This window comes from Cetorhinus maximus, chromosome 22 (genome assembly GCF_964194155.1).
Source record: "Cetorhinus maximus chromosome 22, sCetMax3.hap1.1, whole genome shotgun sequence".
NCBI lineage: Eukaryota > Metazoa > Chordata > Chondrichthyes > Lamniformes > Cetorhinidae > Cetorhinus > Cetorhinus maximus.
In genome coordinates this window covers 12,179,997-12,204,537 of record NC_135900.1, presented here as the reverse complement: position 1 = coordinate 12,204,537, position 24,541 = coordinate 12,179,997, and the positions used below count along the sequence as shown (strand labels likewise).

The following is a 24,541-nucleotide window of genomic DNA, read 5'->3' as shown; positions in this document are numbered from 1 at the left end:
CCACAGGGCAAACCATCGTCACTACAAGAAGATAAAAATATGCTTTAATATTTCTCTCTGCAAATTTGCTCGAGACCTGAACTGTAAGCAAATTGTCCGCCCTTCAGCATGCGGGCTCGGGATTTTGGAAAGGAGAGAGGAAAACAAATCTGATTCTGGAAACTTCCAGGAGGTGACTAATAATGGTTCAGGAGCAAACGAGAAGTTCCAGAAGCTTTTGCAGCCTCAGCAAATAATTTATCATGTGGTGACAAGTCGAGTTGGCTTTGGCGTCCTCAGCTGCCTGTATTCTGTGGCATATCTGCAATCGTAATCCCTCCAATCCCCTGGGTGGGCGAGGGAGAGAAGGAAACGTAATCAAAATAAATTAAGAGGCTTTAATTCCTAAGCCTTCTGTTTTGAAAATGTGCAAACCCCGGCACGCACTTAACGATTCTCGATCATCCTGGAAGTTTTGGACCTTTGCCTTTTTATTTTAGCCCATTTCTTGATGAATATTGAGGCTTAAGATGTTGCAGCCAAATTTAGTAAATGATGCACTGAAGAGCAGTGGGGCTTGCTTAAAAAATAGCTGCTGCATTAAGGTAGACAGTGCAGTTACATCAAATGTCCACCAAGTCTACTGTAAATCTGTTTGCTGTGATTAGGTAACGCGAGTAGCCCTCCTGATGCTGTGATCCTAAGGGTATTTAATGGAGTCAACAGGTCTCGTCCACTGGCTGGAGAGCTGGTGAGGGCCCCACTTTTTTTTTGGAAAAATATACATAAAATATCTTTAAGAACATTACAAAACAGTTCCAAATGGCCATCACAAAAAGTGCAATCATATTCAACTCTTCCACATGGATCATGAGGTGCTTCAATACAATCAATGAATATTACAATCATTTCAATATGGTCATTACAGACAGTCAGACAGTGCAATGGGATTGGAGTTATCGACATACATTATGTTGCACTCTGAGGTGCTTCGATACAATTATGATACATTTAGTATTTTGCTACATACAATCTTTGTGAGCCGTACAGCCCGAGGGGTCTATGCAATTCCCAGCCCCTCGGTGCACTGTGGCAGAAAGGTCTTAGACAGCGACCTTTCCCCATTGGGCCTTTGCGGCAGCTGCCCCAAGCTTTAGTGCGTCCCTCAGCACATAGTCCTGGACATCGAAATGTGCCAGTCTGTAACACTCGGTCAGGGACAACTCTTTGTACTGGAAGACCAACGAATTTCGGGCAGACCAAAGAGTGTCTTTCACTGAGTTGATGATCCTCCAGCTGCAGTTGATGTTCGTCTCGGTGTGTGTCCCTGGGAACAGCCCGTAGAGCACAGAGTCCTGTGTCACCGAACTGCTCGGGATGAACCTTGACAGAAACCACTACATCTCTGTCCAGACCTTCTTTGCAAAGGCACAATCCACAAGAAGGTGAACAACGGTCTCTTCCCACCACAGCCACCTCGAGGGCAACATGCAGAGGGGGTGAGGCTCCTTGCGTGTAGGAAGGATCTGACGGGGAGGGCCTTTCTCACCACCAGCCAAGCTACGTCTTGGTGCTTGTTGGAAAGTTCTGGTGAAGAGACATTCTGCCAAATGACTTTGACAGTCTGCTCAGGGAACCATCCCACAGGATCCACCAAATCCTTTTCCCACAGGGCCTCTAGGACATTACTTGCCAACCACTGCCTGATGGACTTGTGGTCAAAGGTGTTTCTCTGCATAAATTTTTCCACGAGGGACAGGTAGACCGTTGGTGCGTAGTGACACTTGGTCTTTGATGCAGCCACACACAAAGGTGGCCATCAGGATGAGGGCGATGTTGGGCACGTTTTTTTTCCTCCTTTATCTGGAGTCTTGTACATCGCGTCCCTGCGAACACAATCCATTTTCGATAAGATAAAGCGAAAGGTGGCTCGGGTGATCACCACCGTGCAGGAGTGAGGAACCCCACATTGCCTCTTTTCAGGACCAGTGCTGGCCAGGCACTTAACTGGGCAGCGGCGGGCCTTCCCTGGGATCAAGGACCCCTGGGCAGAAGTCCCACCCAGCGAGCGCTGCTAACCAATTGGAGCCCAGCAGCTCTTCGTCGCCCTGCAGCACCACCAGGGAGGCAATGGCTGCTGCTGGTACTACACCAAGACCAAGAATCGCCATGGACCCAGGTACAGGTGAGTGATGATGGGAGAGGTGGGGTCACGGAGGAGGATTGAGAAAGGGGGTCGGCAGCAAGGGCAGGGGAGTTTGTTCTCGGTGGTTCCCTGCCTCCCCGAAGCTGGCAATCAGCCAATGTCTGCCTTTAACCACAGGACTCCACAAGCAAACACAACAGGGCTTTTGGGCTTCCCATATGGTGAGTCCCCCATCTGCCCCTGGGTGAATACCAGCAGCAGCAGCAGGATGAGGCCCTTAAGTGGGCACTAATTGTTAATCCTATGAATCAGCTATGGAGCATCCAATAATTTTGCAAATCCTGAATCTTAAGCCTGAAAAAACAACTTTGACCCACAAGCTATGTCAATATTGTCAATCTTTCTCTGAATGCAACAACTCTTTATTTTTGCCACCCCCACCAACTCCCCCAAACGGCTGCAATTTTCCCGACAGCTCCTGATTCGTCCCTCAATCGTTCAGCTTCCTAATGGTGACCTCCCAGGGTGCCATTTTGCACAGCCAATTTAAAAAAAATACAAATTGATGTACAGAGCATAAAGAGTAATTTTTAAAAATACTTTCATGGGATGTGGGTGTCACTGGCTAGGCCAGCAGTTATTGTGCATCGCTAAATGCCCTTGAGAAGGTGGTGGTGAGCTGCCTTCTTGAGCCGCTGCAGTCCATGTGGTGTAGGTACACCCACAGTGCTGTTAGGGGGGGGAGTTCCAGGATTTTGACCCAGCGACAGTGAAGGAACGGCGATATATTTCCAAGTCGGGATTGTGAGTGGCCTGGAAGGGAACTTCCAGGTGGTGGTGTTCCCACGCGCCGGTTGCCCTTGTCTTTCTAGATGGTAGTGGTCATGCATTTGGAAGGTGCTGTCTAAGGAGCCTTGGTGAGTTCCTGCAGTGCATCTTGTAGATGGTGCACACTGCTGCTGCTGTGTGTCAGTGGTGGAGGGAGTGAATATTTGTGGATGTGGTGCCAATCAAGTGGGCTGTTTTGTCCTGCATGGTGTCAAGTTTCTTGAGTGTGGTTGGAGCTGCACTCATCCAGGCAAGTGGAGAATATTCCATCACACTCTCTTGACTTGCGCCTTGTAGATGGTGGATGGGCTTTGGAGAGTCGGGAGGTGAGTTACTTGCTGCAGGATTCCTAGCCTCTGACCTACTATTGTAGCCACAGTATTTATATGGCCAGTCCAGTTCAGTTTCTGATCAGTGGTAACCCCCAGGATGTTGATAGTGGAGGATTCAGCAGTGGTAATGCCATTGAATGCCATGGGGTGATGGTTAGGTTCTCTCTTGTTGGAGATGGACATTGCCTGGCACCTGTGTGGCACGAATGTCACTTGCCACTTGTCAGCCCAAGCCTGGATATTGTCCAGGTCTTGCTGCATTTGGACATGGACTGCTTCAGTATCTGAGGAGTCACGAATGGTGCTGAACATTGTACAATCATCAGCGAACATCCCCGCTATGATGGAAGGAAGGTCACTGATGAGCAGCTGGAGATGGTTGGGCCTAGGGCACTACCCTGAGGAACTCCTGCAGTGATGTCCAGGCACTGAGATGATTGACCTCCAACAACCACAACCACCTTCCTTTGTGCTAGGCATGACTCCAACCAACGGAGAGTTTTCCCCCTGATTCTCTGACTCCAGATTAACTGGGGGTTCCTTGATGCCATACTCGGTCGAATGCTGCCTTGATATCAAGAGCAGTCACTGTCACCTTAACAAATGTACCAGAGACTCAGAGCTGACAGTAAATGTCACAGGAATACACTCTATTATAACAGCAGACTGTTAGACAGACACCGTTATACAACACATTCACAAGAATAGATGAGGTTGCATTTATAATGCAACTTATCATATCCTTTGGAATTCCCAAATTGCTTTGCAAGCAATGGATTACTTTGCAAGTGCAGTCACTGGAGTCCCCTGACTAATACTTAGCCCTTAACCAACATCATTAAGAAGATGTGGCCATTATCACACTGATGCTTGTGGGAGCTTGCTGTGCATAAGTTGACTGCCACGTTTCCTTCATTGCAACAGTGACCACACACTGTGAATGGTGATATACTCAATAGGTTGTAAAATGTTTTCGGATGGCTAGAGGTCGGGAAAGGTGCTATCGAAATGCAAATTTTTCTCTTGTTGGAAATTGGGTCATGTGATTTTCTACTCAGTAATTCCCGCAGCTTGTATCCATGGCCTTTACACACTGGGATTTCTAACAGACATTGTTGCTGAGCGAGGCGACAGCTCCAGAAACTGGCCTGCAGTACTAGCAAAAGAGGGAAAAGATGCTTAAAATCTAACCTTTCTCCCCTTCTGTACCTCTCATAACTCACTAAACTACCTTGGTATCTGGAACATGCCCCCCCCGCATTCTTAGCCATTGACCTTCAAGACATTGTAAATCTTGAGAGAAATGACAGATTCAGGTTTGATCTTATAAACAGTAAAACACCAAGACTCAAAACGCTTTTTACCGATGGGACCATTTATGCAATTGATCGGAAAGTCACCTGGACCTGAAAGTCAGTAGCTGTGAATACAAGAGCAGGTAAGCGCTTGGGCATTCTGCAACAAGTGACTCACCTCCTGACTCTCCAGATTCTCTCCACCATCTTCAAGGCACAAGTCAGAAATGAGATGGAAACTCTCTACCTGCCTGGATGGATGCGGCTCGGACAATAAGCTCAGTACCATCCAGGACAAAGCAGTCCACTCGATCGGCAACCCATCCACCACCTTAATCATTCACTCCCTCCACACACTGGCTGCAGTGCGTACCGTCCACAGGATGCACAGCAGCAGCTCCCCAAGGCACCTCCCAAACCTGCAAACTCCACCACCTAGAAGGACGAGGGTAGCAGGTGTATGAGAACACGAACACCATCCCGATTTACGATATTGAAGGTTGTACCTTCATCATCTCTGGGTCAAGATGCATGAATAATAAAAACAACATTCCATTTTAGCATTTGTATTCCCCACTGCCAAGGTGGAATTTAATGCCTGCCTTGTGGCGACTTTGGTGGCATGTAATTGGGTGGGAGGGTGATGGGTGGGAATCCTGCCACCCTATTGCCACTGCCCCATTTAAGTCCAGGGACAGCCTTCCCGCTCCACCACCCGAAGTGCAGAATCCTGTGGAGACAGAAGATCTGCAATGATCGTATTGAATGGCAGAGCAGGCCATTGAGGGGCCAAATGGTCTACTCCTCCCATTCCTCAAATGCAGGGTGTCCCAGGAATGTGCTGACTGCTTCACCTGAGCAGGTTTCACTACATCAAGTTATGGGGTTTGTTTTGCCCATTTAAAATGGTGACTTTATTGTCCCTTTTGGTTCAAATAATTAAGAAATACTTCACAATTGCCAGTAACTTAGCCTGTCCACCTAAACCCCGTCTACCTACAGCATAACCATAACCAACATTCCAGTGGTATTTGAGAAGGACTCTGGCATCCTTCAAAGGTAGATGAGGTTTACCCAGGCGTGCGGTTCCTACAGAGTGACCTTGTGAACTATGCCCTTGTGGATGGACCAACCAAAGAAGCAGGGTTTGTTTGCCCATCTGTGGAAGTGAGGGGAGTGGACTTACAGAATCTTACACAGGGGTATCTGAATTTTAGTCTTCGGTCACTTGCGTCTGCACCGAGGAGTCTCGCAGGCCGTGTTCGAGGTTTTACATCAATGTTTCTGCACTAGTAAAACAACAGCGCTCAAGAAGCCCTTCCCAAACCTCCAGGCCGCAAGATTCAAATGGGACACACCAGTGAGTGAGAAATCTAAGGGTAGATAGAGCGGAATTATCTGGGGCTTTGTGGGCTAAATTGTCCAAAAAAACCACACAATCACTTACCATGTTAACAGCGTTATTCAAATGTAAAACATTCCAAGGTGCTCCTTGGGACTATTATGAAACAAAACAGATGCTGAGCCATTTAAAGAGATATCTAGGACAGGTGGCCAAAAGCTTGGACAAATACGTAGGTTTTAAGGAGCATCTTGAGGATGGAGAGAGAAGCGGAGTGGTTTAGGGAGGGAATTCCAGGTCTTGGGGCCTCAGCAGCTGAAGGCACGGCCACCCATGATGGTGCAGCCACAAATGGCTGACAGGCCGTAGTTTGGACAACCCCTGTTCTAATGACCACCCGTATTGGCAGAAATCAGAGAACAAGTTACCTGCCCACCATCGCATCTAAAAGAAAGACAGGTTTGCATTTACATAGCTCCTTTTGTGATCTAGGGGACGTCCCCATGCACGTTATGGCCAATGAAATAACTTTGTCGAGGTGTAGTTGATTTTACAGGCTTTAGTTCGATACTGTGCTCAGGGGAGGGGGAAACAAATTTAAACTTTGCTTCTTGGATCCAAACAAGTGCTCCACGGTGGTGTTGAGAATGCAATGCAAATTTTATAAAAGATGGGATGCTCTAAGTTCAATAAGTAACTTTTCAAGTGTGCAGTTGCTGTTGTGTAGGTAACTGTGGAACCAACTTGTGTGCAGCACATGAATGGCCTGTTAATGGGGACATTAGTTAAAGGAGGAATATTGGCCAGGACATTGAGGAGAGTTCCCCACCTTCCTTCAAGTAGTGACACAGGTCTCCTACCTCCAACAGCTGGTGCAGCAGTTCAGTCATTACAATGGGGAGATGATGCTGTAGTGGGATTGTCGCTGGACTGGTAATCCAGAGACCCAGGGTAATGCCCTGGGGGCCTGGGTTCCAATCCCGCCCGGCAGATGGTGGAATTTGAATTCAATAAAAATCTGGAATTTAAAGTCTAAAAGTCACAAATCTATCTGGTTCACTAATGTCCTTCTGCTGTCCTCGCATGGTCTGGCCTAAATGCGACAGCAATGTGGTTGGCTCTCAAATGCCCTCTGAATAAGGGCAATTAGGGATGGGTAATAAATGCTGGCCTAGACAGTGACACCCACATCCAATGAGTAAAAAAATAAAATTGCCTCTGGTTAACTTGTGGCCAGAGAGGGGAAAATTGGCTAGTGTTGCCTCTCCTTATTGCCAGTGACAGTGAGTGCAGGGCAAGGGAAAGCTCACTAAACGATGTGTTCCCGCCAAATAATCCATGGTAGCCTTTTGAAGCTCTTTAATACCCCATTTAGGAATACCCCTTCAAAACTGTAGCCCAGCATTGTGACTGAATACAGACTGAATACCTTCTCAAGGGCAATTAGGGTTCAGCAACAAACGCTGACCTTGACAGTGAGGCTCACATCCCATGAAAGAATTTTTTTTAAAAATCCACAGCAAGTATGATGACAGTACAAAGCCAGAAACACTTTCCTGTCATATCCCCCTTCCAACCAATTTAAATAGAAATTCATTAATTATTCTTGAACCCACTGTAGTCTATAAATAGTATCTTGGTTCTGCAGTGTCCTATTTCATTTTTAAAATAACCTTTTAAGACTGAGGCATGCTTTTATATAGAACGCTGCAGAGTACAGCGATGTGCGTGCTTAGAAACTGGCTGAGCTATAAAATTCCCTTAAATCACTCATGTACATTAGCAAGGGCTTTACTTAGGAAAATGTTCACACAAGGTGCCTGTGAGAGTTGGAGTTTACTATGAAGCCCTTGTCATTCTGTCATTCAGGATCCTCCTGTCGGCAGCGAACACGAATCCCAGTTTCAGTCAGAAAATGGCAATATAACAAGGAATCGAGCCTTTTCCTGTGCGAATGCTTCATGCAGTTCCGTTGAATTCCTGCTTGCGTTACTTTAACACAAGTATTGATTTAATTGAGTTAGCAGCTGCCTTGGCATCGCAGGCAGGAGAATTTAGTAGCAGTGTTTAGAAGGACAACGGCTTGCATTTATATAGCACCTTTTAAAGTAGTGAAACGTTCCAAGGTACCGCACACGAGCATCATCGGACAAAAATTGACATCGAACCAAAGGAGGCATTAGGATGGACAGCCAAAAGCTTGGTCAAAGACCTTAAAGGATGAAAGGGACTTGAAGGGCAGAGATTTAGGGAGGGAATTCTAGAGCTCAGGGCTAAAGCAGCTGGTAGCTTGGCTGCCGGGGTTGGAGTGAAGGAAGCCAACACTGATCTAAATTTTATATATCTTAAATGACTTGAGACTTGGAAATGCGTTCACCTCATTCCCCAATCATAAATCAATCGCTAAGCTTATTCTTAGACCGAAATGTTGTTAAATCAGGTTGTGTCTTAAGTTTTAGATCGATTGGCTTAATGTTTAACCCTCATTTCACTTAATGAAATGATTGAATCCATTTCAAATCGTCAGCTGGTAAACTATATAATCCATCAAAGTGCTTTGTCCATATTATCAATAGGATAAGATGCAGTAAAGATTTACAATGACGATACCAGATCGGAGAGGCCCTACCTATCACCAGGAAAGATTGAACAGGCAGCAGTTCTTCTCTTTAGAAAAGAGATAGACTTGAGGGGGTGACTGTTTAAAAATAAGGGATCGCCCATTTAAAACAGAGATGAGGCAAAATTGTTTCTCCCAGAGAGTTGAGAGTCTTTGAAAGGCTAGTGGAAGCTGGAAGCAGAGTCTTTGAATATTTTGAAGGCAGAGGTGGATAGATTCTTGGTAAGCAAAGGGGGTGGTAGTCCTCGGCGGTAGGTGGGATGCAGATTTCGGGTTGCTATCAGATCAGCCATGATCTTATTAAATGGTGAAGCAGGCTCAAGGGGCTGAATAGCCTACGCCTGCTCCTTGTTCATATGTTTGAGTTAGAATCATGGAATGGTTACAGCACAGAAAGGAGGAGGCCATTTGGCCCATCATGTCTGTGCTGGCTCTCTGAAGTTGCAGTTCACCTACTTCCACCTTCGCCTTCTTCCGGTAATCCTGCACATTCTCCCTTTTCAGATAATAATCCAATTCCGTCTTGAATACCTGGATTGAACCTGCCTCCACCACGCTCTCAGGCAGCGCATTCTAGATCCTAACCATTCGCTGGGAGAAAAATATTTTCCTCACGTTGCTTCTTTTGCCAATCACCTTAAATCTGTCCCCTCTGGTTCTCGATTATTCCACCAATGAATACAGTTTCTCCCTATCTGTCCAGTCCCCTCATGATTTTGAATATCTCTATCAAACCTTCTTCTCAACCTTCTATTCTCCAAGGATAACAGTCTCAACTTCTCCAGCCTGTCTATGTAACTGAAGTTCCTCATCCTTGGAACCATTCTCATGAATCTTTTCTGCACCCTCTCCAATGCCTTCACATCCTCCCTAAAGTGTGGCGCACAGAAATGGACGCAATACTCCATCTGAGGCCAAACCAGTGTTTTATGCAAGTTTAATAATGTAACCTCCTGGCTCTTGTACTCCACGTCCCTATTAATAAAGCCCAGGATACTTTGTGCTTTATTTACTGTGCCCACAACCTGTCCTGCTTACTTCAGTAACTTATGTACATGTACACCCAGGTTCCTCTGCTTCTGCACCCCTGTAGAATTATACCCTTTATTTTATATTGACTCTCCATGTTTATCCTACCAAAATGAATCACTTCACACTTCTCTACATTAAATTTCATCTGCTACCTGTCCTCCCATTCTACCAAGATGTCTTATGGCCGTTTAAAATTCTACACTATCCTCCTGGTTCACAATGCTTCCAAGTTTTGTATCGTCTGCAGATTTTGAAATTGTGCCCTGTACACCAAGGTCATTAATATATATCAAGAAGAGCAAGGGTCACAATACTGACCCCATGGCAACTCCACTACAAACCTTCCTGCAGACCGAAAAACAGCTGTTCTCCATTTCCTATCACTCGGCCAATTTTGTATCCATGTCCTGTTTATTCCAAGAGTTCTAATTTTTCTCACAAGTCTGTTGTGCAGCACTCTATCAAATGCTTTTTTGGAAAGCACCACATCAACAGCATTGCCCTCATCAATCTCTTTGTTACCTCATCAAAAAACTCCAAGTTAGTTAAATCTGATTTGCCCTTCACAAATCCCTGCTGGCTTCCCTTCACTAACCTGCATTTGCCCAAATCGAGGTCTCTAGAGGCTTATGAAAGAGTTCCATAGGGTGGAGGTAGAGAAAATGTTTTCACTTGCAAGGGGGAGCAGAAGTGGCCAGGTGGTTACTAATAAATCCAGTAAGGAATTCAGAAGAAACTTCTTTACTCATTAGAGTGGTTAGAATGTGGAACTCGCTACCACAGGGAGTAGTCCAGCTGACTAACATGGATGAATTTAAGGGGCGCCTAGATAAACGCATGAGGATGAAAGAAATTGGATAAGTTGACAGGGTTAGATGAGGAGGGGTGGGAGGATTGTGGAGCATAAGCTGGTATGGACCTGTTGGGCTGAATGGCCTGTTTCTGTGCTGTAAATGCCCTGTAACGCTGATTCCAGACTCTCTAAGTAGCTGGTTTAGTAACAATCTAGTACACATATACCCAGTCCATAAATCTCCTGATTTAGCAGATGAATCAGAGCGTGAAAATGCGATGTGACTCTAAATTTGAACTGCAGAATCCTAAGCAAGGGTCACTTATTGTATCCAGTGGGGGGGGTGAACCATCTCACTGCCATTTTAGAATGAAAAAGTAAGGTTAATCAAAGGCAGTTTGGCTTGAAGCCAGTAAATTATGCACTTAACTCCTGAGCGCCATTTTATGCTGGAATGTCTCTTTATATTTTCACTACTTGTTCTATTTTGGTGGGAACCCAAGGTCCATGGTTTATTTATCTCAGTAAATGGCTCCTCTCCTGTGACACATTAATATGTATAAATGTTTTCATAAAGCCTAATTAGTCACCACTGTGTCCAAGAGATTCTATTGGAGCCCATAGATACTGGAAAACATTTAGACAGCTAAACAGCACCAATGCTTTCTATGAAAGGCATTAAATGGTTGTTTTTGCACTCTGTTTCCTTTGGGATTGAATGTGTTACGATGTCTGTGCTGCTAAGTCTGATGAAGAAATTAAGATTTGCATTTTACCTTGTGCTATTCGGAACCGTAGGAAATCCCAAAGTGCACTTGAGTTGATTTAAGTATTTTTGACGTGTCGGCCACTGTTTCATAATAGAAGAAACCTGACAGCGAGATCTCTGAAACAAGCAGTCGGAGAATGATCAGGTAGTTTGTTTTGGGGATATTGTTCGAGAGATACAAACTGACACTGGGTAAAACTTCCCTTGCACTTCTTCGTAATAGTATCCCGGGATCTTTTTCATCCACCTGAGAGGGCAGCCTGAATTTAACATCCCATCCAAAAGACAATATCTCCGACATTGCAACTCTCCCTCAGCGTTCCATGGGGAATGTCGGCCTGGATTGTGCACTCGAGCCCCCGGGTTCGGGCTTGAACCAACAACCTTTTGAATCAGAGGCCAGAGTGCTACCACTGAGCACAGCCAACAGGGACAAAACTTTGGCTTCAGTGGCAAACTGACAGGGGCAGCAGAACATCTAGTCATGGATGAAAACCGTTCTTGGCATCGCAAAGTTTGTGATGTCTGGTTGGGTGTGGTCTGTGTCGGCTAATTTTAGGCCGGTGAGTCTGGTGGGAAAGCCAGTTATTGTTGAAGATGATCAAATATCTTTTCTTTTGAGTGTGAAGTGAGCAGACTTGGAGACTGAGACCATGGTCTGTGAGTGCAGGAGTTTTTTTTTAATATCCTGACGCTTTGTACCAACCAAGTCTATTACTGGTTCAGAAGCAAAGAGATGATGACTTGTGGAATAAATTATGTGCACCTTGTAAGTGACACAGTAACAGGAGGCATCATTTGTAAACTGGATGGGATTCAAGTGTTGATTTGTAGCTTCTTCCATCAGTTCGTACCCTTGACCTCTTGCCACCCACACTTCTGCTTCAGAATCTCTTTCCTTACACCCGATTCACTCTATACCTCACCTAAGTATCTATCTGTCTGTCTGCCTTTCTCTCCTCTCTTGCTCTCTCTCGCTCTCCAAAGCTTCTTTTAGAGATGTTTTTACAACCAGAAAGTTTCAAGGCAGTAGAAATTTGTTTCAGAACACCGATGTAGCACAGAAACTGGTTATTTGGCCAATTGTGCCGATGGCATCTCTTTGGTGGAGCTCTTGGGTGGGATTTACCTGCCCCAGCAACAGCGGGCAACATGGTGGACAGGACTGGAAAATTCTGAGTTCGGCCAAAAGTGTACCACTTCCCAACATTCTTTGTGTTAAATTGCATTCGCCATGTGCCTGCCCTTTCGATCAGCCTATGTCCCCCTGAAGCCTGTTACTATTTTACTCATTGTTTGCTCCATTTCTGATTCACTTGCCCACTATATGCAGTTCCAGGCCATTCATATATGTCAAACAGAGCGGTGGTCCTAACACCGACCATGGCGGAGCTTATCCCAGTCTGGAAAAACAACCGCTCGCTACTACTCTCGGCTTTCTGTCCATTCGCCAATTTTGTATGCACACTGCACTCTCCCTTTAATCCATGGGCTTTAATTTTGTTAACCAGTCTATCATTTGATACTTTGTCAAGCTCCTTTTGAAAGCCCATATACGCAACATCACCCTACGCTCATTAAACCCTCATCAAAGTCCATTTTTAGATGTATGACTGTGCGCTTCCAGCGTTTGTCCATACTGGGTTTTTCCAATTGCTTCTTGAATATTGGGCCTCTGGCCTCATTGTAATTATCAGCGCGCTCATCCCGGCTCCATCGGCAGTTCGCCCCATGGTAAGTATGGATTTTGAGTCCCGTTGCCTCGCTGGCAAACATGGCTATGTGGGGAAGGGTTGAGCACAGGCTACAGGATGTCGGCAGTGGTGCTTTGGAAGGAGGAGGAGCATTCCTGCTCTTCCCAAATCCACGTAAGAATGGTTTGATTGAAAAAAAAATAGTTTTCCCACTTTTTCTTCAGTAGTGCCAGAGGTCCCACTTTTAAGAACAGCAAGTTTGGCCATTGCAGAACCAGAAACACTAGACGAAGCCTGCCACAGGTCTCCACTTAATTTTCCATACATTGTGCAACAGCTTCCTGAGACAGGTGCACAACTGTGTTGTGATATCGCTTTAAGAACGAATATTAAATATTAAGTAACCAGGATGTAAATCATGTGTTCAGCAGACATTGTTCAGAGTAGCTTTCACTTTAGATAGCAGCATGTGGTGTGAAGGAGTTGCAGCTGTGCTATACTTGTTAACAATAGCTGTTGAATCTTTATAGTAAATCCGTCTGCTGAGCAATCCTGCATGTCATTGTTAAAAAAGCCAAATCTACGTTTAGTTTACGATTCCTGTGTGAGATTGCTAAGTTTGTATTAAGCAAATGTGACTGTCCTTTGCATATTTAAACTGATTCACCGAAAATCAGCGAGGACCAATTTGAGAACAGTCGGGTTGCCTGCATGGATTAAGTGCTGATCTCTCACCCAGAAACTGGCACATGCTGTGGCCGTTGTAGGACCAAGAATCAAGCACAGCGGAAACTGGTGTAAAGGTGGTCTTACCAAGTGTTTCTTTTTTTGTCAAAAACAAGAGAGCTCCCAATGGTAGCTTGCAGTGCAAACACTTCCCATCACTCTCAATCTCACTCTGCCCGGCTCAGCAGTTGAAGGCACCCCCAACCCCAGCCTCACCCCGTTCAATAACTGTCGTGCCCTGAAATTTTCTCTCTGGGGCTCACGTGAAGCCTGGGGCATTAAAATGGGCTCACACCTGGAAAAGGTTTGGGAAGCATTGACTTCGGATAGGAACTAATTGAGAAGAGTAAGGTGAGGAATGCCAGGGTAATTGAAGATAAGTCATTGGGAAACGTCCGGGATGTGTAGATGTGTGAATCACTTGGATTTTAGTGAGTCTTTTGAGAAAGCATCTCATGGAAAATTAGTACACAAAGTACACGTCATGCTGTAAGTTGTAGATGGTCTGAAGACTGGCTAGAGTGATGGGATCAAGAGTCTGTATGCACTGGTGGAGAAAGGGCAGGGAATTGCGAGGGCTCGGTGGTGGGCCCAGTCTTAAGCATCTTTATGAATGATTTGGAAAAGTTGTTATATATCAAATATTTGTGTCACTAAGAGGTCAAAGATAGAAATATCTGTAGGAGGACATTATATCACTGGCGAAATGAGCAGACAATTGGCTAGCCCAGATTAATGTAAAGAATGCATTTAGGAATAAGGAAGGTAAAGAGGCACAGGATTGATTTGAAAAATAATGTCCCAAGATTGGTTGGTGTGTAAAATGGCTCCTGCATTTTAGCAGTGACCAATCTTCAAAAAGCATTTCATTGGCTGTGAGGTGCTTTTGAGGAATACGGTCCCGAGGAATATTGAAAAGCGTTAGGGAAAAGTACGTTCTTTAAGTTTGGAAGTGTTGCTTCACGCTGGCCTTCTCACTGTTGCAGGTCATGAAGACGTACCACATGTATCACACCGAGAGCATCAGCGCAGAGAGTAAACTGAAGGAGGCTGAGAAACAGGAGGAGAAGCAGATCGGGAGAGACCCTGTCTTCAGCATCCGGCTGGAAGAGAAGCACCAGAGGCGAAGCTCGGTGAAGAAGATTGAGAAAATGAAGGAGAAGGTAGGATAACCCCCCAAGCTGTTTGGTTATGAGTGAGGGGGGGAGGGGAATGCAGCCATACTCGAGGCCCTATTGAAACGGAATGTGTTCTTCTCTGACCAAGCCAAACCGCAGCTCGGCAACATTAGCAATGGAAATCCATACACTATCCCACTCGCACGTACTTAGGGTGGATTTCCGCGCATTTGCTTAACGCCTCGTGTGCACTATCCACCATTCCTGCTCGGCTGATGGTTTTAAATCAATTCGTTTGTAAGTTAGCTTTTTGCAGGGTCCTCAGTAGTCTGTTGTCCAGTTGTGTTGCACGGGGGCCAAGGATTTACCAGAAGGCTGCGTTTGCTGCCAACGCCAGGCATGTACAGTTGTATGTGCGGCCGCCATCTTTATAGGGGGGCGGTGAGCAGCAGCGGGCACGCCTGGTCATCACCAGCTCTGAAATTGCAAATATTACAATGCCATCAGCATCAAGTTATCAGTGTTTGTAAAACAATTTACAGATAGTACAAAATATACATGAAAACTCAGTACCCCAAGCCTTGCTCTATTGATAGGGTTGGCACAACAATGCCAACAAAAACAACAGATGATAAAATAACTTAAACATCTAAAGATCAGAATGCATGTCGGTGGTTTACATTATTCCATCATTTGAATTGTAATTTAACCTTGGAATCATGTTGTGGGAAAATGCTTTTCCAGTAAGGAACCAAATAGAACTGACTCAAAAAAAATTAAAGTCAAAGCTGCTGCTGAGAATTTCTCTTGCATGACTAAAGGGAAAGTGTAATCCTGTTTAAAAAAAAATGAGGAATGGAACACACTATTGTGACTTGAAAGTTGTCTGATTTTACCCTTGCTAGTTCTTAAGCACGCCAAAGTTTCCCAGAAAGAAAGAAACAGTTAAAAACTGGGAAATAAGAACACTGGTCCGAACTGGTCTTGTATCCCTTAAAATGGAACACCAGTAAAAACTGGGAGTTAAAGAGTACTGGTCCGAACTGTCTTTTCCTTCTGGGTTACCATTCCATACACTATCTCACTCGCGCATACTGAGGGTGGATCTCTGCACAGACGCTGACAAGTGCGTATGCACAGGAGTGCTGTTGGCAGCCATGCTTCGTTGGCAGGAGTTTGTATTACTGGAATTACCCATTAACACCGTTCTAAGCACATTTCAAATCCTCTGTAGATTTTTCTTTCTGACTGCGGGCTAGGGAGTGTTTTTTTTTTGTAATGTTAATAAATATTCCTCTTCTGGTACTCCCCCGATTTCCTCATTCACTGCCGTGCTGTGATCTCCCTGGGCGACACATTTCCTGAAGGCAGGCAGGCTGCCAGGCCTCAGACCTTCACCAACGTTGTTGTCCCACACACCCAAGGGTGGGCCATTCAGCCCCTCGAGCCTGTTCTGCCAGTCGGTTAAGGTCATGGCTTAATATCTCTCTTCCCATTGACCTGCCTTGGTTTGGCACCACTGGCGGTACAGAAGGAGGAGTCTGCCTCTGATTTTCCCCTCCAAAGCATTCAGCCTTGTGTTCTTCAGCTGCCTTGGCACGGTGCGTCATCACTCTGCTCTAGTGTGCTTTCCAACATTTTAAGTTCTGTTTTAGTTGCTTCTGTGCTGTCAGGGAACTTGGCCTCCATTTTGAGATGTACACCAGCAGGGAGGCAGACACCACTCACTCACTCGCTGACCTGTGTTCCAACCTCTCCGCCTATTAATTCTAGAACTGTGAACGATCTTTAACAATGAAAGACAATATGTGCACTTAGGTCCTTGTTATGGGCAACAGTATTTTTTTTTCCCCCCAAGACCTTCTATTGTGGTTTTGTGTCCAGAGGTTGGGATGCAAATGTCACAGCTATTGCCTCAGCTCCCCTTTCTCTGTCTCCTGTGAATTCACTGCCCTCCTGTCCCCCCACCAAACTCCTCCTTGAAAATAAATTAACATCCCCATTCCCAGCTCTGAAGAGTCATGCGGACTCGATGTTAACTCTGTTTCTCTCTCCACAGATGCTGCCAGACCTGCTGAGTTTTTCCAGCATTTTCTGTTTTATATCCCCATCCCTGAACTTGCCATCTCCCCGGGCTTCTCTACTCCCATGATCTTGCTCAGTGACAAGATCATCTCTGACCACCCACACGCCAGACCTCCCCCACCCCATCCCCTTCCAACCCCACTTCACTCTGCATTCGTCCCTGGAAAAAGATCTTCTCCCAAGGTACTCCTGCTTTCAAACTCCTAACCACCCAGTCTTTGAGCATCTATTCACTGGGACAGATTGATAACTGCAGAAATGTCAAACTGCTCCCTCACCTATGATGACCTTGTCCTAGAGTCATTACTGCACAGAAGGAGGCTATTCTGTCCATCAAGTCCATGCTGGCTCTTTGTAGAAATACCCTGTCAGTTCCAGTTGGCCTCAGGATAAAATCTACTCTCACCTATTCTGGTCATTCCTCTGCTATGGTTCATATCTTCAGTCCCTGACATCCAAAGGCATAGATTTAAATATATTTGTGCATAACTGGTTTAACCACCTATCACCAGGCGTGGCTGGCCATCAAGAGCTGGCTGACCTTATAATCCTCTGTCAGAACCAGCTTCCATCCAGAGGGCAAAACTAACCCCCAGCATTCCCTTCCTCACTGTTAATCCTCCCCTTGAACCCCTCCCCCTGTCCTGCTCCACACTCATCTCCAACATTGATTGCAAGGCACTCATAGGCTCCCGTGCCACTAGCATTGGAATTATCCAGTCAGCTGCCTCTGGTGTCTCCCTCTTGTCCATCAAGCCAAACCTGCCCCTCATTCCTGGTTCCCCGCTTGTCCAAGCACTGAACTGTCTCTCCACCTTCATTCCCACCTCCCCTCAGGCTCTCTCCAAGCTCATCTTGTCACCTTCTTCCTTCTTGACCCCATGACCACAGAACTGGCCATTATGCTAACTGATACCACAAATGGTTCATTCACTTCAGCTGCTCCCCCTCCCTCTCTTTCAAAACCACCGTTATCAACTCTCTCCTCATAAAACCCTCCCGATATACCAAAGTGCTTGCCAGTTACAACCCCATCTTCAACCTCACTCCCCCTGTGTCCCTGGTAAATTCCATTGGCTTCTCTCCCCAACCCCCAGCACCCGTTTAAAATTCTCATCCTTGTGTTTAAATCCCTCCATCTCTTTGTAACCTCTTCTGACTCCCAATCACAGAATCACAGTGCAGAAGAGGCCCTTCAGCCATCAAGTCTGCACCGACATGTGAGAAACACCTGACCTACCTACCTAATCCCATTTACCAGCACTTGGCCCATAGCCATGAATGTTATGACGTGCCAAGTGCTCATCCAGGTACTTTTTAAAGGATGTGAGGCAACCCGCCTCCACCACCCTCCCCAATTCCTCAGAACTCACAGTTCCTCTGCTCTGGAATCGTGTGAAGCCCCCTCTCCTTTACCACACCAATGGCCATCGTGCCTTCAGCTGCCTAGGGTCCACACTCTGGCGTTTCCTCCCTAAAGTTGTCCCTCTTTCCCTGTAGAACCTATTTCTTCGATTTCATTCTTTGCCTCTTTGATCCATTCAATGTGAACGTTTCCTTGTCTTAGCAACTTGATATAAACGCAAACATCCATCAAGTACTTGCAGTTCTACCTCCTCCTGGTGGTGCAGGGACTAGAGAGCTGCTGGTCAATCAAATTGGCCGACAGCCCTCTGAGGCAGGACTTCCTCCCGGGTGAGGGGCAGAAGTCCCACCTCCGGCCAATCAATGCATGTTGGAGGCAGTATCAGCGGGGATGTGTTCTCCGCCAACTCCTCAGATGGCGGGAAGGCAAAGCCCGCCTTCCTAAAGATCCCGGTCTTGGTGTTTGACAAGTTGATAGCCTGAACAAGGGAAGCCTCCTGTCTGGGCCTCTGGACCAGGTGCTGAGGGCTGGAGTCGTGCTGCTCGAGAATTCTCACTCCTTCCTGGGAAAACCCATGTTCAAGGTCAACTGGAGAGAGAAATCTCCAGGTGCCTCCGAGAGTTGAGAAACTTTGGAATTCTCTATCCCGAAGGGCTGTGGATACTCAGCAGGACTGACTCAGATTGCTAGATTTCTGGGCACCAAGGGAATTAAGGGGTGGGTGAGAAAGTGTGATGTAAAACTTCAGCCACAATCTTGTGTGGAGCAGCAAAGCAGGCTTGAGGGGTCACCCTAATCCTAGCATCCTAATACTTGCTGATCCATTTTGCCAAATGCGCATCGTGGGCTAAATCCTGGGTCTTGGACCTTGTACATTCAGCAATCATAGATGCGCTTCCCCGAGTAGGCTTGGCTTGCAGGCCAGGCTTTCCACCAGGTCAGAGTGTTTCTGAAAAATTAGGCCCTGCAGTATCCAGTTGCCATAGCAACTGATTGAAATGTCTTGAACATTTCTATATCCAGTTCTTGTATGTGTGTCATTGATGGACGAACTGTGTATTAATTTTGAGCCTTTCTGTTAACCCATTTTTCTTTTCCTCTGTGTGTGTGTGTGTGGGGTAGCGTCAAGCCAAGTACTCCGAAAATAAGCTGAAGTCCATCAAGGCACGAAACGAGTACCTGTTGACACTGGAAGCGAGCAATAATTCTGTTTTCAAGTATTACATCCATGACCTCTCCGATGTAATTGATGTGAGTACATATAAGAGAGAATTTAAGGAAATTAAGATTAATTGTGTTGTTTGTTTTTGGACTGAAATATATTTGAAGCCTTATCCAATGCGAATGTCCTACGATTGTAGGTAAATCTTGACCAAGTCTTATTTCACATCACCAGAATCTACAAGCCTTGTTAGAAGTATCCTTAGGCTTATTAAACATAATCTTGCAACTTACTAATGAACAGGTTATTCGTGATTTGGAGCATGGAATTACCTTGAGCTGGTGAAAACGAGATTCAGTCAAATAAATATTGTCTGCAATATCAAAACCTGAGGAGTCTAGGGAGTGTGGAAAAGGGCAGATCCTCTGCTCATTTTTCCACACCCTGTGGTCTTGCACTGTCCCCTTTAGTTGCTGGTAGGTATTGTAAGATGTTATTTTTCAGTAGATCTCACAAAGAGGTTCTGAGTCTGGTATAGCTTAACAGTAAATGTTTATTAACTACTCATAACTATGTACATGTATACCATATAAGCTGGGAGCTGTTTCCATGCTTGCTTTTACACTCGTCTCTGTCCAGTCCAAGACTGCCCTCTAGGCTCTGGTCATGTGTTCCTTTACGTCACACTGGCAGTACTGTACCCAGTTCCATGTTAACCCTTTCTATACCAGACTCTCATCCTACAGTAGGAGCCTCCCATTTGCAATTTCAAGTTGCCTAACATCATTACTCTCTCTAGAATAAAAGCAAAAAACTGTGGATGCTGGAAATCCAAAACAAAAGTAAAAATACCTGGAAAAACTTTGCAGGTCTGACTGCATCTGCGGAGAGGAACAGTTAACGTTTCAAGTCTGTATGACTCTTCAACAGAACTAAGCAAAAATAGAAAAGAGGTGTGAAATATAAGCTGGTTTAAGGGGGGTGGGGTGGGACAGGTAGAGCTGGATAGAGGGCCAGTGATAGGTGGAGATAGCCAAAAGATGTCATAGACAAAAGGACAAAGAGGTGTTGAAGGTGGTGATATTATCTAAGGAATGTGCTAATAGGTGACATTAAGGGTAGAAAGCAGGACGTGCAAGGTACAGATAGCCCTAGTGGGGGTGGGGTGGGGGGAAGGGATCGAAATAAGCCAAAAGGCAGAAATAAAACAATGTACGGAAATACATTTAAAAATAATGGAAATAGGTGGGAAAAGAAAAATCTATATAAATTATTGGAAAAAAGGGGAATCGGAAAGGGGGTGGGGATGGAGGAGAGAGTTCATGATCTAAAATTGTTGAACTCAATATTCAGTCCGGAAGGCTGTAAAGTGCCTAGTCGGAAGATGAGGTGCTGTTCCTCCAGTTTGCGTTGAGCTTCACTGGAACAATGCAGCAGGCCAAGGACGGACATGTGGGCATGAGAGCAGGGTGGAGTGTTGAAATGGCAAGCGACAGGGAGGTCTGGGTCATGCTTACGGACAGACCGAAGGTGTTCCGCAAAGCAGTCACCCAGTCTGCGTTTGGTCTCTCCAATGTAGAGGAAACCGCATTGGGAGCAGCGAATGCAGTAGACTAAATTGAGGGAAGTGCAAGTGAAATGCTGCTTCACTTGAAAGGAGTGTTTGGGCCCTTGGACGGTGAGGAGAGGGGAAGTAAAGGGGCAGGTGTTGCACTTTCTGCGGTTGCATGGGAAGGTGCCGTGGGAAGGGGCTGAGGTGTAGGGGGTGATGGAGGAGTGGACCAGGGTGTCCTGGAGGGAACGATCATGAACTCTCTCCTCCATCCTCACCCCCTTTCTGATCCCCCTTTTTTCCAATAATTTATATAGATTTTTTTTTCCCACCTATTTCCATTATTTTTAAATGTACTTCCATCCATTGTTTTATCTCTACCTTTTAGCCTATTTCAATCTCTTCCCCCCGACCCCACCCCCACTAGGGCTATCTGTACCTTGCTCGTCCTGCTTTCTACCCTTAATGTCACCTATTAGCACATTCCTTAGATAATATCATCACCTCCAACACCTCTTTGTTCTTTTGTCTATGACATCTTTTGGCAATCTCCACCTATCACTGGCCCTCTATCCAGCTCTACCTGTCCCACCCTCCCTTAAACCAGTTTATATTTCACCTCTCTTCTATTTTTCCTTAGTTCTGTTGAAGAGTCATACGGACTCGAAACGTTAACTGTGTTCCTCTCCGCAGATGCTGTCAGACCTGCTGAGTTTTTCCAGGTATTTTTATTTTTGCTTTTTATCATTACTCTCTCTCTCCTTCTTGGTCTGCATCCCTCTAATCTTCCTTCAATCACCTCCTTCAAGTTCTCATGCCTTAGGATATGGTCAACCCACCTTGTTGCCTTTTCTTGATGATCTTCACTAATGATCTTTCCTCCTCCATCATTCCTGAGAGACTCTTCATTGCTCTCGTGTTCTTCCCAATGGACCCACTCCATCTTTCTCCAAAACCACGTTTCACAGCTTTCTGGTCTTTGGACCAGCTGCTTTCCTCAAGGTCTACATTTCAGCCCGATAGAACAAGACACTCCAAATCACAGTCTTGATCATTCTTTTCTTAAGATCTCTACTTATTCCCAGGCTGGACAAAGTAGATGGGGAGAAATTATTCCCATTGGCAGAAGGGTCAAGAATGGAGGACACTGATTTAAGGTGAATGGCAAAAGAATCAACAGAGACATGAGAAAAATCTTCTTTTTTTTTTGCAGTGAGCGGTTAGGTTGTGGAATACGCTGCCTGAGGGTGTGATGGAGACAAACTGAATTGTGGCTTTCAAAAGGGAATTAGATAAATGTCTGAAGAGAAAATAAAATTGCTGGGCTGTGGGGGCAAGGGAGCGGGGGTTAGTAGAGCTGCTCTTGCAGTCATGGGCTGAATGGCCTCCTTCGGTGCTGTAACCATTTTACGATTCTAAATTTAATTTTGAGGTTTATTTTGAAGAAAAGTCACAATCTGCTGCCCAAGCTACAGCTGGGCTTGTTTTATACAATTGCTACATAATAGCCTAGAAGCTTGTTTCATTCCACACACTGCCAGCATATGGACTGAGCACAGGGAGGCGATCACCAGTGCAGGGGGTGATAGGCCCGAGCCACACTCGATAAGGGGGCCTGTAGGGCCTGGTTAATTTGAGACCTGCAGGCTGCAGCTGTTGGGAAACTCACCGGTGTTGGGGATTTGAAATGTGGGTCTTTACATTGCTGACAGCTCCTGGAAGGAGGGGTGGGGAAGAGATCAGGAGATGGAGTGGGGGAGCAGGCGGCCTAGAGAGTAGGGGAGGGGCAAGCAATAGGGATTGATGAGGGGTGGGGGGCGACCGGCTGGGTGCACAGTTGATGGTGGCTGGACTCAAGTACCTTGGGCAAATGGCCTGACCTGGGTACCTTGACACCTGACTGGCTGGACCAGTGTATCGCACAGAGCAATGTTGAGCCATTAAGGCCAGGAAGGCTTCAGATTCATATATTCTTTCTTTCTCCCTTCCCCCTCATGAAGGCATTGGGCCCCTTTATTGGGGGAGGGTTTGACAGATATCACATGTTCTCTAGTATCTTTGCTCACTTAACCCCAGTGTGTGCGTGTCCGTGACCATGAACGTTGGTGGCCTGTTCCATCATGGGAGGCATCACGGAATGGGGAGATTGTGGTGTAGTGGTAATTTCACTGGACTAGTAATCCAGAGGTCCAGGCTAACGGTCTGGGTAGCTGGTGGAATGTAAATTCCGTTAATCCATAAAATCTGGAATTGAAAGCTAGCCTCAGTAATGGTGACCATGAAACGATCATTGATTGTTGTAAAAACCCAGCTGGTTCACTAATGTCCTTTAGGGAAGGAAATCTTACCTGGCCTGACCTACATGTGTCTCCAGACCCACAGCAATGTGGTTGACGCTTACCTGCCCTGTGAAATGGCCTAGCAAGCCACTCAGTTCAAAAGCAATTGGGGATGGGTGACAAATGCTGGCCTTGCCAGCGACACCCACATCCACATCCCATGAAAGAATTAAAAAGTGACTGGCCTAATCCTGGCCCAAAAACAAAAAATGCTGGAAAAACTCAGCAGGCCTACCAGCATCTGTGGAGAGAAGGACAGAGTTAACGTTTCGAGTCTGTATGACTCTTCTTCGGAGCATTGCTGTTAGAATTCCCCTCCCGATGCTGTCAGACCTGCTGAGTTTTTCCAGCATTTTTTTGTTTTTGTTTCAGATTTCCAGCATCCGCAGCATTTTGCCTTTATCTTAGGGCCTAATCCTGGCCTCAGTTTCCCTCCGCAATACGCATACTACCCAAAAGACCAGCAGTCCTGGAGCTGTGAGAATAGAGGATACTTCAGTCCTTTTCTAACTTGAGCAAGTCGACTGGCGAGCAGATAACCCCAGCCACAGGGTCACGGAGGTGAACTGAATGTATCACTCCTACGACCCACAGCGGGGTTAGGTAAACAATATTAGTGGAGGCTTTGATACAGGTTGACACTGTGACCGGTACTGAGAGAGGAGAACTGGAGGGTATAGAGGAGAGAACCTAATCACAAGAAAAGTGCAGACCCCCATTTCAGCTCATGGTTGGCACTTGTGTTATTTTTGTTGAGCGGGTTTTTTTAAACTTTTGAAGCAGATTTGTGTCTGTTGAATGTGTTGCATTAGCAACAAGTGAAACAATATAGAGAGACCACAACCTCCTGAAGAAGGCCAATATTGCTGCAATTAAGCACATGATAATATTCGTTATCATGACACATGATTGGCCCTTTGTAATAGGTTTGAGTTTAATCCAACGAAGAAAGACTTCAATAAAAACAACAACTTATATTAACAATGTTATATAAGGAAATGTCCGGCACTTCACAAAGTATTATAAAACAAAATATGACACTGAGTCACATACAGAGATATTAGGTCCAGTGACCAAAAGCTTGGTCAAAGAGGCAGGCATTAAGGATTGTCTTAAAGGAAGAGAGTGAGGTAGAGAGGCAGGGGGGGAACCTCCAGAGCTTGGGGCCTACGCAGCTGACGGCATGGCCGCTAATGTTGGAGCAATTAAAATCGGGGATGCTCAGGAAGCCAGAGGAATGCAGAGGAGCGCTGATATCTCCAGGGGGTTGTGGGGTTGCAGATAGAGGGAGGGGTGAGGCTATGGAGAGATTTGAAAACAAGGATGTGAATTTTAAAATCAAGGCCTTGTTTGACAGGGAGTC

The 24,541-nt window shown here is 45.8% G+C and overlaps 1 protein-coding gene across 4 annotated transcripts in view; it reads left to right on the top strand.

Moving 5' to 3' along the window:
* Positions 1 to 24,541, top strand: part of LOC144696481 (SLIT-ROBO Rho GTPase-activating protein 1) — a 248,875-nt gene that overhangs the window by 149,100 nt on the left and 75,234 nt on the right. For all 4 annotated transcript variants that reach the window (XM_078567814.1, XM_078567812.1, XM_078567810.1 and 1 more), the window contains exons 5-6: positions 14,543 to 14,719; positions 19,248 to 19,376. In XM_078567814.1, the coding sequence (XP_078423940.1) occupies positions 14,543 to 14,719; positions 19,248 to 19,376 (306 nt within the window). The remainder of the gene's footprint in view (positions 1 to 14,542; positions 14,720 to 19,247; positions 19,377 to 24,541) is intronic.